The sequence below is a fragment of the Micromys minutus genome (assembly GCF_963924665.1).
Source record: "Micromys minutus genome assembly, chromosome: 13".
NCBI classification, from domain to species: Eukaryota; Metazoa; Chordata; class Mammalia; order Rodentia; family Muridae; genus Micromys; species Micromys minutus.
This window is the reverse complement of record NC_137982.1, coordinates 9,501,583-9,513,547: the sequence shown is the minus strand read 5'-3', so window position 1 is coordinate 9,513,547 and position 11,965 is coordinate 9,501,583. Positions and strand designations below refer to the sequence as shown.

Sequence of the window (11,965 nt, the reverse complement as noted above, 5' to 3'; positions counted from 1 at the left end):
GGGGTACAGGCCGGGGGCTCAGGGAGCCCTCCCGCAGGGAGGGGGGAGGCGACGGCACTATTTGACGTGGAGCAGCCGGCTCATCCCGGCGCAGTGATACGAGGCGCACCAATGAGTTCAAATGTCAGGAAGTTTGAGGAGGGGTGAGGCGGCTCCGGGCCGGAGTATCCCTCCGCCGCCAGCCCCAGCTCTAAACCGAGCGGCTCCACGGGCGCACCATGGCACTGGAGTAGTGCGGAGAGCGCGCCTGGAGCCCCGCGGCCCGCTGCGCCCCGCCCGGGACCCTGCTGCGTCGCTTGCGCCCCCCCAGCCCGCGTGGCCGCCCCTGCACCCCCGCCCCCTCCCCCGCCCGCCGCCGCCGCCACCTCCTCCTCCTCCTCCCGGCGGCTCCGCGTGCCGCCCGCCGCCGCAGCCGGGATCCGGGGCTGACAAGCAGGTGACAGGCGAGCAGCGGGTGCGCGTGGCTGCGAGTAGCCGGGAGAGCGCGGCGCGCGGGGCTGCCAGCCGCCCGGGCCCTCCCGCACGACGCCGGGGCCCGGGGCCAGCGCGCCGCCGCTTCACGCTCGCCCCGGGGCAGCGGGCGGCCCCGACCCCGCGGGCGCCGCGCCTCCCCGGCTGCAGCGGAGCGGGCGGACGGGCCGGAGGGCGAGCGGCCCAGCCGGCGGGGTCCGCAGCGCGCGGGGCGTCCCATGGATATAGCAACAGGTCCCGAGTCGCTGGAGAGGTGCTTCCCTCGCGGGCAGACGGACTGCGCCAAGATGTTGGACGGCATCAAGATGGAGGAGCACGCCCTACGCCCCGGACCCGCCACCCTGGGGGTGCTGCTGGGTGAGTGTTGGGTCGCAACGCCCGAATAGTCCGGGTCAGGGGGTAGGGCCGTCCGTCGTGCCGCTGTGGACACCGGCGTGAGGACCACAGAATAAAGAAAATAGGTTTTCAGGACGTGGGGAGGGGGGGGTCCGGACCCCTGGAATGACCACCGGAGGGGCAACAAGCACACCTAGACAGCTCCCTGAGGAGACAACGTTCAGGGACATCACCTAGACAGAGGACTGAACAGCCTCAGCCGTCATTCACGCCATCCTCTCCGGGTCTGGGTTCTAGTACTGCTACACTGAACTGGGCTGGGGTGGGAAGCGGGTGGCAGGGATGCTTAGAGCCCGGGAGAGATGCCAGGTCACCTGGGGAAGGGGAGCTTCTACAAGAGAAAAATATCCCCGGGTCTATCCAAACCGCGGGTCTTAGGGCAGAAGGTTCCATCAGCATCGTGGGGCGTGTCAGCCAGCGAGTGTCCTGGCCTCACCTCGCTGGTTGGGTTCCAGCCGGCCACCCCGCGCGGAGCTCCTTCTCCTTAGTAATAACACCATACGCTGGATCTCCGCGAGCGGGGAGAGAGCAGCGCCCAGCCAAGGCTGCAGGCCGTCGGCCTCTCGGCGCCCTGGCTTACGGAAAGGAACGTGCTGTCTAGGGCTGCCGGCTCTCTGGCGCGCCGGCCGGGGTCCTCAGGCGACGGGTAGCGCTCCCGGGCTGGGCCAGGCGGCGCTGACGGCCCGGCTCTCGCCCTGTGCGCTGCAGGCTCCGACTGCCCGCATCCCGCCGTCTGCGAGGGCTGCCAGCGGCCCATCTCCGACCGCTTCCTGATGCGAGTCAACGAGTCGTCCTGGCACGAGGAGTGTTTGCAGTGCGCGGCATGTCAGCAAGCCCTCACCACCAGCTGCTACTTCCGGGATCGGAAACTGTACTGCAAACAAGACTACCAACAGTAAGCGCCTCTCGCCCTCCTCTCTTTCCCCGCCACGGACCAGCACTCCAGCCCGGCCGGTCCCGGCCGGGAAGGGCCCGCGCCGCCCTGCGGCCGGCTCTGCGCTCCACTGGGCTCGGCAGCTCCGAGGGCTCAAAGGGCTGCGTGTCTCCGGGCTGGGGCGAATCATCTCATTCCAGCCGACAGTGGTGGGGTACCCCTAGGTGCCATCTGTTGTCCCGGAAACCTGCGCAGAGTGACTGAATTGGGGTACAAGACAAAGCCCTGGGCGGACTGGTGGATTCGATGCTTGTCCTAGGAGAGGGCTTGGCCCCTCTAAGGCCTGAAGTGGGGACCAAGAATTTATTTTCCAAGAAAGGCGTTGCTTTAGAGAGCCAAGCCTGACTATGTTTCCCCAGTTCAAGAGCGTCTGGAGCTGGGAGGTGGGTGCTGAGCCCTGGCTGCGGAACAGACGGGAGATTCCCACCCTGCCTGGCCCCTTGCTGCAGAGAAATGGGTGTCCTTCCTAAACCGTTCCATACGGGAAATTTGCCCTTCCGATTTTTCTTAGCTGGAGAATCAGTCTAGGAAGCTGCAGCCTAGGGATCTTAGTCGGAGTGGCTGACTGAAGGAGTCCGGGCTCCCCAAACAGCCTACTTTCTTGGAGCTTGCTGGAAAGGGGTGGTTGATACTAGAGATGTGGTTTGATCCTTACCTGCTGGCTTCTATGCTAAGCGGCAGTCACTCTGAACTGAATGGCTAGAAGCTGGGGACAGACCTCAGAAGATGTGGAGTTTTTCTTGTGACCTGCCTGGGGTCCTATACCTGGAAGTGCAATGTGTTGTGTGTGTGTTGGGGGAGTGCAATGAGGAGCCTCGGTGGGAAGAAAGGTGTGGGAATCTTGGAAGTGGAGTTGCAGAGACAAGTGTGAGCCTATGGGAAGTTTTAAGTGGTGCTCAGAAAGGCATCTTGGATGGGGCTACTCGGGTGCTTTGGGCTGGAGTGGTCTCTGAGTGCCAAAGCCCTTGGAGAGAAAGGCCAGGCTACATGTGCCATGCAGTGGGTGCAACTGAAGCATTGTCTCCAGATCCAGGATCTAGCTCGAGAAGGGTCAGCTGAACTCATTGACTGGGGCCTGAACTGAAACTGCAGACCAGAGCCCTGCGAAGGGCCTTGGTGGTTGGCTGCTGTAGTGTCCCCAGGAACTGGGAACTGGTCAGGGACTGCTTTTTGCACTTTGCTCTTTTTGGTGGCTGGGATAGGGTGGGGTTTCCTATGGGCAAGAATTGTGGTGGGTTTGGAGGATTCTTCTTTTGTTGGTACTATAGTACCGGTTACCCCCAGGTTTAGGTACATCATTGATGTCCGTCCTGTGTCTGTGCCATAGAGCTCTAGTTCTTGGGGGAAAAGGCCAGCAGGCAGTTCGCCCATAGCTGTAAATACAGCAGCATGAATAAAACAAGGTAGCAATGATTAGGGACTTGGGGTGACTCAGCCCCTCTCTGGGAAGTACTCACCAGCAATATACCCTCTTACACCCAACTTAGCCACTAACCTCAAAAGCCCCACACGTGGGTCTTCTAAGGGGCCTGGGAAAGTAGAAATGAGCCTCTGAAACTTCGGGGTTTTGGGTTTTTTTTTTTTTTTTAATTAACATTGTAAAGACTTTGCAACCTTTTGTACATAGTTGCCGCTGAGGTCATTAATGGAACAGGGCAATGACATCTCCCTGGTTTTGGTTCAGCTCTGAAATAGTAACAGGAGCTAGGTGAGAGAGAAGCCTCCCCAGTTTACAAAACAATTAAACATTTGCAGCTGCTTTGTCCCACTGATATTTGTTTTTGAAAGAAAAGAAAAACATCACCCTGGAGCTGGCTTTTACCAAGGTGCAAACTCCAGGTGCTAGGAAGGAATTTAGTCCCCAGGACTCCGGTCTCTAAGTTTCTTAGGAAAAGGATGGTCAGCCTTATCCTCTCCACCCCTTTCCTCCCCCATCACTCCTTTCTAACAATAACGACAATTAAGTATCTGCTATAGGCGGGCCTCCTGGTGGGCTTGGGCGGAGTAGTGGTTATCAAGACAATCTTGGGGACAAATCCCCAGGGTCTCCTGGCAGCATTTGCAGGGAGCAGGAGATCAACCAGGCCCTCAGAACTCACACGGAAACAATGTTCTTTTACACAATAAAAAAAAATTTTATTCATGATTTTTTTTCCTTTGAGAATCCCAGATGCATATTTATATCATGTGTGCACAAATGCTTTTCAGACGAGAATTAAGGCAAACGGGTACAGAGACGTGCTCTCTTGATTTTGAGTGTGTGTCTCCTCAGCACTGGGAAATTTGCAGCACCCCCCATACACACACACACACACACACACACACACACACACACAGAGTTTTGCAAAAATACTTTATGTAAAAGGCACTCCTCGTCCGCCCGAGCAGACGGGCAGAATGGGTCTTTTTAAAGAGGCGCTGCGTTTCATGACGTGTCTTCTTCCTTTCGGTTTGTTCCCAACAATTGCAGGCACCCAGGAACACAAAGTTGTTTTATGCACCACAGGGGTGATTAGTTGGCTTTTGGGCACGCATTGGACAATTGATAAAGTCCATTCGCAGGCCTGGCAAAGCAAAGAAAATTCTAGCCCTGAAACTGAGACATTTTTTGTTTGTACCCTGAAAACCCTCCATTCCCCTGCCCCATCCTTATGTGCATTTCGGGGGACTCCTTCAAAGGAGGGGGAGGGAAACCCAAGACCTCCGCACTCTTTTGAATAGAAAACCGGGTTAGAAACCGAGAAAATGCTCGGCCTCCACAAAATCGCGAATATCGCTTCATGTCTTCCCCAGGAGAAACTATGAAGGAAAAAAAATGAACAACTCCCTTCCCAATATATGTTGTTTTTCTTGGCAGTTTGGTGAAATCGAATTATGTAACTCCCCTTACTTGCCGGCTGTCGCTCACTGGCCCCAATTGCTTGTCTGGAAAAGGTTTCTGGCGAAAGGCGGTGGTGGATTCCTGGAGAAGGCTCCGGAAGTGGAAAGGGTCGGTGGGAGAATCCAAAAATCTGTCACACAATGGAGTCTGATGGCTTATAAAGCAGCTTGTGTAGGGGTCTGGGGAACAGTAGGTGTGCGCGCAGGAGCCTTTGTGCTCTCAAGATGCGGGGCTCCTGCCCGGAGCTCTTCCACCCGCTTGTAAGGAGCCTGCCCAGGCGTCCAAAGCCTCGGATGCTGTGGCCTCCCTTGCTCTGCTGAGATCACTGGTGATGCCTTGGTCTTGCCCACCCCACCTCCAGGTAGGGGAACCCTCCAAGGCAGAAGAGGGCATCCAGGTTATGACTTTGACAAAAAGCCTTCTGCGTCCTGGGCTGGTTTTTAAAACATTTCTCTGCAAGTGGCTCAGCCGGGTCCTTCCCAGCAGTCTTTTCCTCGGAAGTGTTTGCCCCGAAAAGGCTTTCCTGGATCAAGAGGCTCACCTTGGCCTGTCGGCATAGCATCGGTGGGGCAAACCCAGGCTCCCTCTGCCCTGTTTGGAGTCTGGATTTTGTTTCCCCGGCTTGAGCGGCCTTTTCTTTGGATGTTCCAGTGTGGTACTCGCTATTAGCTGCCACTTAATGGTGGAATCCCCAGCCTGCGAGTACCATTCCTGTATCAAACTAGTTCAGGGTTGCAGACTCTGTAGCCTACTGCCTGGGGTACTGGGTCTCTCCGGGAACCTGCTTAGAAAAAGAAGCCGATACTTTGCCTTCCGAAAGGGCCTAGGGATGTTCTCTGGACCCCCAAGATCTGAAGGGTTCCCATGCCAGTGCCAGTCAGAGGATCGCTGGTCCCTTAGAGGGAGCCTGTATATTTAACTCCAGTACCTCCTCTGTGGGTTGGAGATGAGGGAAAGCCTTCCTGCCGTGCCGGCATCTGGGGCTGAAGGAAAGCCTTATTCAGTGCCTGACTCCTGGGTCACCCTCTATTCCCGAGGCTCTGGGCTGCTGCGGCCTTATTTGTTGGCAGTATTTTTGTCAAGTGCAGGGAAGTGGCTGGTAGGATCTGCTCTATAGTATGTGATTGGGTTGGAGGGTCCATTCCTTCCTGTCCTCACGCCAAGCTTGGGAACTGACAGATAACAGGCACCTACCTAACCTTCTGCCTACCTGGGAAAGTATTCTTATAAGCTCTACATTAGTTGCCCAAAGGATCTGATATCTTCACCTGGTGTGTTGTTACATTTTATAAGTTATTGTTGTCCTCTGGGCTGTGGTTGCAGGGGATGGGTGTCTCCAAAGATACCCTCCAGACTGCAGACTGGTTTCTTGCCCAAGCTAGGCTGCCCATGAGCTTCTCTCTAAACACCGGAGGACATGGTGTTTGTCTGACAGGAGGACATGGTGCCTTTACTATCTATCTCCTTCTGCCATAAAAAGAACTTTAGACATCAGGTTAGAGGCAGGTTCACCTCCCAGCCCCAGCACTCAGCTAAGTGGCAGCCCACCCCCAGCCCTCGGCTCTCCTGAGTATGGTGACATCACCTGCGCGGTAGCTTCCAGGATTCCAAGGGGCACCTCTGCTCCAGTGTTAGAGAAACTTCTGATTGTGAGAGCCGGTGACTGTGTTAGCTTCTTGGGTTGGTGTTCAGCTCTGTTCCTCCTGGGACCACGTGTTGGCCCAAAGAAGCACCATTTCCACCGAGGAAACCAGGGGCACCCCCAGTGCCTATCTTGCTTGGAAGAGCATACTCAATACTGTTATCTCATAGTTGGACAACAGTCCTAGCTTATTGGTTTTGTGGCTCAAACATCAGGCAGAATGTTCAATCTCCATGTGCAAGGCTGATCTAGAGTGTGGGGAAGAGATCCAGGGACTTAAGAGGAAGACAGACTTAAAGGTGGAAGAGCATTCCTGAAAGTTAGAACTCTCTCTCATGCACACACACACCACACCAACCAGTTCAGCCTCTGTGACCCTGTGAGGTTTCTATCTGGGATGGGATAACATAACTTCCCAGAGCACTATCTTGTGACTGCAGGTTTTTGAAACAGAGTAGGGGAGAGGGAGAGAAAAATAGAAATTTATACAGTCACTTAGAACAGAGGATATTCAATTTGTTGACACTATCGTCCTTGGCTTGGGGTATGGAGGCCAGGAAGATGGTCCACACACCCCATCCCCAGAGCTGTGTGACTCCTGAAGTGACCAGGATTCCAGGTCCTTGGCTGTCTGACTGACCCAGCCAGAAGATCTTTAGCTCTACAGTTCCCAGATTCTGTGTTGATGGCAGCCAAGAGCAAAATCCAAATTATATATATTTATTACCACTGCGGTCAGAAGTGGAGAGGTGATGGTAAGAGGGGAGGGGTGAGGAGGGGAGGGCTGAGCGAGTTGATTCCGAAGGCAGGGGAAGTGAGGTGGCAGACGTCTTTCCATCAGCCTCTGGTGTTCTCCATTCATATCATAAATGTCTCCTGTCATTTGATGCCAAAAGCAACATGATTTGGTTCCCTGGTGGCCTATAGGGTTTTTCTCCTCCTCCTCTTCGTTCCCCTGCAGTAAATGTTTATTTGTTAATAATATACTTTAAACAGCCCAGCCTTGACCTCAAGTCTCCTGAAGCATCCATCTTCTTCCCGAAAAATGTTTCAAAGTTTGTGTAATTTGGGGGGAAGGTGTAAGTAGTGGGCAGTGAAGGGTCTGTGTTTGCTCTAACTACCGCTGTGGCATGACTGGGGGTGTAGGAGCTGGTGTGCTCCCAGTGGTATCTTTACCGGGTTTCAGGCCTGGCTGATAGCACTTCCTCAGTGGCCTTTACCTTTTTGGCTTGGTCCAGATCAGTACAAATAAATCCTCATGTGAGCCCTTCCTTTGTTATGCTCAGGGCCATGGGCCATAGTATCTCCTTCTCAGTTCCCTGCCTGGCAGCCCCCTGGGTCTGCTTGCTGACCCCGGGAGCCCTGAAGGAGGACTTGAGTTGTGTGGACTTATGGAGGAAACAGGACCTCAGGGAGTGCCTGGCCCCAAGTGACCCAAGACTGGCCCGGAGGCTCCAGTAGTGGCTGATGGCCGGGCACCTGGCTGGCCTGGTGCTTGGTGTGTGGCTAAAGGAGGTAGAAACTCATTCCTAGAGACCAGTTCTATAAGAAATAAAGTTGTGTGCTTCCTGGTGGGCCTGTGTTAAAAAAAGAATCACACACACACACACACACACACACACACACACACACACACAACTACAGGGAGACTGCTGACTGAGGAGGGAAGGTTCTCAGGAGCAAGCTGTTTAAATGAATATATTCTAGGAAGATGAGGCTACCCCAACACCGGGCCACCAGCCACCAGCTCTCTGTTGCCTCATGGGTGCTTCCAAAGTCTTGGCCCCCAAAGGAGGGGCAGTGTGACCTGGAATGTGGCCGGCCCCTGCTCTCTCTCTCTCTCTCTCTCTCTCTCTCTCTCTCTCTCTCTCTCTCTCTCTCTGTGTGTGTGTGTGTGTGTGTGTGTGTGTGTGTCCCTCTTCCCACCTGTCACTTGTGGAGGAGAGTCTTATCCTAGCACTGAACTTGCTGTAGTTACTTGGGACATCCAGTGTGGATCCTAGCTCAGGCCAGGGTGGAAATCAGGGAACTATGATGTTGAAGGGTAACCTAAGCTCTGAGGGGATGGGGAGCACTGTGGTCTTAAACACAAGAGAAAAAGCGGGGTGCTGGCAAGTGCAGCTTTGAGATACAGGCCCCAACCATCTCCTATTGACTGGGACCAGAGTCTGAGCCTCAATTTCCTCCTCTGTGAAATGGGGTCGGTGGGTCCCATCTTAGGTTGTGACAAAGTGAAGCAAGCTCAGAGGTGTCAGCCTGGACGGAGCACTCAGGGCTAGTGTGTCTTTTCTTCCTTCCTGCTGGGACGTAAACCGGAGGCAGGAACACGTAGTCTGTTTACCCTGCGTGGGAGGTTCAAGAAGGGCAGCTACTCTTCTGCTGGATCCCTTAAGAAGAAAATGTGCATGTTTCCCACCCCAGGCAACACCGGATGGCCGCCATGACCGGCATGCTCAAGGGGGACCATTTTCTCTAACACTCTGGGACTTGACCAATGCATGTGAACTTACAGGGGCATTAGCGGGGCTGAGCGCAATGGGCCTGAGGTAGCATTGCTTCTCGAAGGGAATTTACTTGTTAAGTGTCTGTGAAGTACACTGACTTTAAACCTCTAGCTGGACCTGTGGGTGAGGGAACAGGCTCCGGAGGGCCTCCCTCCCTTCCTGGGATCCCTAGATCGCCTTGTCCCGACTTGCTGAAGCCCTAGATGCTAGATACCTCTCTTTAGAGAACCCGCCTGGAAGGTTGCGGGGGTGGGGGTGGGGGGGTGGCGAGTGCTCCTGAGAGGCCAGTCCTGACCAGAGGACAGAAAGGTTAGAATAACTCCTTCCCAGAGGGGAGAGCCCCCTTTGCCAGCAGGACAGGCAAGGCGGCTCATCACAGCTGGGTCTGCGCAGTGTTCCAGGCATTCCTCTCAGCCGGTCCTGCCGGGATTCTCTTTTCCCGGGAGTGGGGCAGCTAGGGTGTGCAGGCTCCGGGCTCTTCGGTAGACGGAGCAGGGGCTTTGGCGGAGGTTGATGAATTTCAGTGTCACCAGGGGTTTAGCCTGGATTTGGGAACCGCGCGCTCTAATACGCGCACACGGTCCTGCCCTTTCTAACGCGCACCCCTTTCACCCGGCCGCTGATTTATGAAGGAATTCGATCCGATCCAGGACGGGCTGGGCTGGAGCCCGGAACCCGGGGCCCCGCCACAGACCTTGGGTTCCTTCGCAGTTAAGGGATCTTCGGAAGCTTGGAGGCTCATCGGGGCTGGAGTCCCGGTGCCCGGTGGGATGGAGCACCCACACGGAGTCGGGGAGCGGCAACCCTTGGAACCACTAAAGGGGCCAACTGTAGGGAGCAGGCTTGTGGGGAGAACAGGCTTTGAGATTCCCGCCCCAGCCTTCCAGCCCACCCCTTTGGGCAAGCACGGAAGCAAGTCCGGGAGTGTTGATCTAGGGAGCAGAACATTGAAGAAAAGCCTGTAAGATCTCCCCCCCCCCCCCCGCCTGAGAAATGTCCCAAGTGCCTCTACTCCTAGAGCTGGTGAAGGGGCCCGCAACAGAGTCCTCCGCACGGCTGCGTGCGCAGGCAGAGTTACACCCCCTCCCCTGCTTGTACCAACACCGTGGCTGAACGGTTTTTTTCCCCCTTCCAGATTTGGTTTGCAGGGGTGGGGGTGTGGTTGTATCAATCCACAAATATTTACCCTTAACAGACTTGTATCTGTGGAGATTTCGAACAAAGACAGTTTAGGGGGATTACAAAAACCCTAAACCCCGTTTTTCTCCCGGACTTGGTACTTTAAATGCCAATTACAGGCGAGCCATATCCAACAGCAACGGGGAAGGCGGGAAGGGTCTGGGAGGGTGTGGGGGAAGAGTGCAGCCACTAAATGTAACTTTTCATTATGAAAAAGGATTTCTCTGGTTTTATCTTCTAATAAGATTATGTCAGAAACACAAGTACCTAGCCTGGTGCTGAGTGACAGGCTCTGGCGTTTAATCAGAAGCTGACCGCTCAAACCGCAGGGCCCTTTGTCCCACGGAGTGACCGACGGAAACCTGCCGCCCTAATCCCCTTATTCATGTCAAGCAGAGAAAAGAGGCTGAACACCTTACAACCGTGTCCCCTCCACCCCTTCCGAGGGTGACCGGAGGAGGGGGGCCTCAGAGGGCCCCAGAGTCCCCACTACAAACTTTTCCTTTGGGGGTGGATAGGGTCTCTTGAGCCTGCTAAGAGGGCCAGCAACAGAAAGAAAAAAACGAGAACCTCTATGGCAGCATCTGGTAAATGGGGACATAGTCCTACAAGCAGAGGGTACCTTAGAGCGGATATTTGGGGCTTCCAGTAACATGCAACTCCCGCCCTGGGCAAGGCAAGTCTGGTAAGAGCCAAAATCGAGTTACAGTGGAGCCCAGGGTCCTCTGAGGGCAGATTTCGTTAGGTTCTAGGGAGTTTGCTGTAGCCCTGAAACTCCTGCAGGTCTGGAGCTGGCATTCCCAGCTGTGAGCTCAGCCCCTTTCTTCAGAGGCCAAATTCCTTTGTTCGACCCCCGCAGAAACCCGCTTCTCAGACTGGCTACCGGCGCCTTTTATTCTCCTTTTCAGCTACCATTCCATCTCACCCATCAGCCTTTCCTGTGCAGACTCAGCCCGTCCCTGTTGCTGCCGTGTAGGAGCCCCAGATGCCTTCCTGGACTACTAGACCCACACCGGTCACAGGCCAGCTAGAATGTAGGCACAGTAGGGAGCCCGGAGCCACGGAGGAGCGGGCGGGTGAGCGGGACCGTGCATCTACTGAAAAACAAAAGAAAACAAAAACAAAACAACGAAAAGTAAAGCTGATCCCTAGCAAGTAAAAATGCTTGTGATCCCGCGTTCCCCAAAGAAGTCTGCTTTGTCCCCAGTTCTAGGAACACCACCCGCAGCCCCCGGGGTTTCAGCCCCAAGGCCTCAGAGTCATAAGAGCAGAAAGAGGAATTTTGTGTCTCATACCAGGATGGATGCCTGGCCTCTTTTCTAAGCTCTTTGGCTGTGCCAGGAACCCACGCATCCTAGCAGGGCGGGGTACTCCCAGTTCCTTCTCCTTTCCTGCCTGAGCCCAGGCTGAGCGTAGGATATCACCCCCCACCCCAAAAGGGACAGGCTAGGGCTGTTTTATGGAGTGGGAGAAAGGCAGAAGTAATGCTCCTATCTCTGCCTGCACTGGGATCCAGAAATTCAATGGAAAAGGAATCTGGATCCCAGAGAAAGAGGACACAGGAGTGCACGGTCTGACCTGTAGAATATATGGCAGTTAGGGCCAGGGACGAATGTACCGGATGGTAACTTAAATATTCTTTCTCTGAGCCCCTCTGCAATTCCTGGCTGAGTCGAGTGGCAGACCCTTCTTCTTGGTAAGGGGTGGGGACTTCGGGGGGGGGGGGACTTTCTCCCTCGAAACACTTGATACCAACTTTTGTTGTTTTGGCAAGAAAAAAAAAAGCTAAGGCTTGTTTGGAAAGGGAGGGGGCACTGGGCACAGAGGGAAGGAGTGAGCCTGCGGCACGGCAAAACTTTGTGGATTAGGTTTCAGCGCCTCTGCCCCACCCCCAGCCCCTTCGGTGGTGATTTGTGTGCGGGGGTCTGTGACCCTGCGATCATCAAACGGCCCGCGGG

At 55.1% G+C, this 11,965-nt stretch overlaps 1 protein-coding gene across 3 annotated transcripts in view; it reads left to right on the top strand.

Moving 5' to 3' along the window:
• Positions 1–689: 689 nt before the first annotated feature.
• The window catches only part of LMX1B (LIM homeobox transcription factor 1 beta), a gene marked incomplete at both ends in the record, with an annotated part of 73,096 nt that continues 61,820 nt past the window's right edge, over positions 690–11,965 (top strand). For all 3 annotated transcript variants that reach the window (XM_080927827.1, XM_080927826.1, XM_080927825.1), the window contains 2 exons: positions 690–828; positions 1,576–1,762. In XM_080927827.1, coding sequence (XP_080783953.1) covers positions 690–828; positions 1,576–1,762 — 326 coding nt within the window. The remainder of the gene's footprint in view (positions 829–1,575; positions 1,763–11,965) is intronic.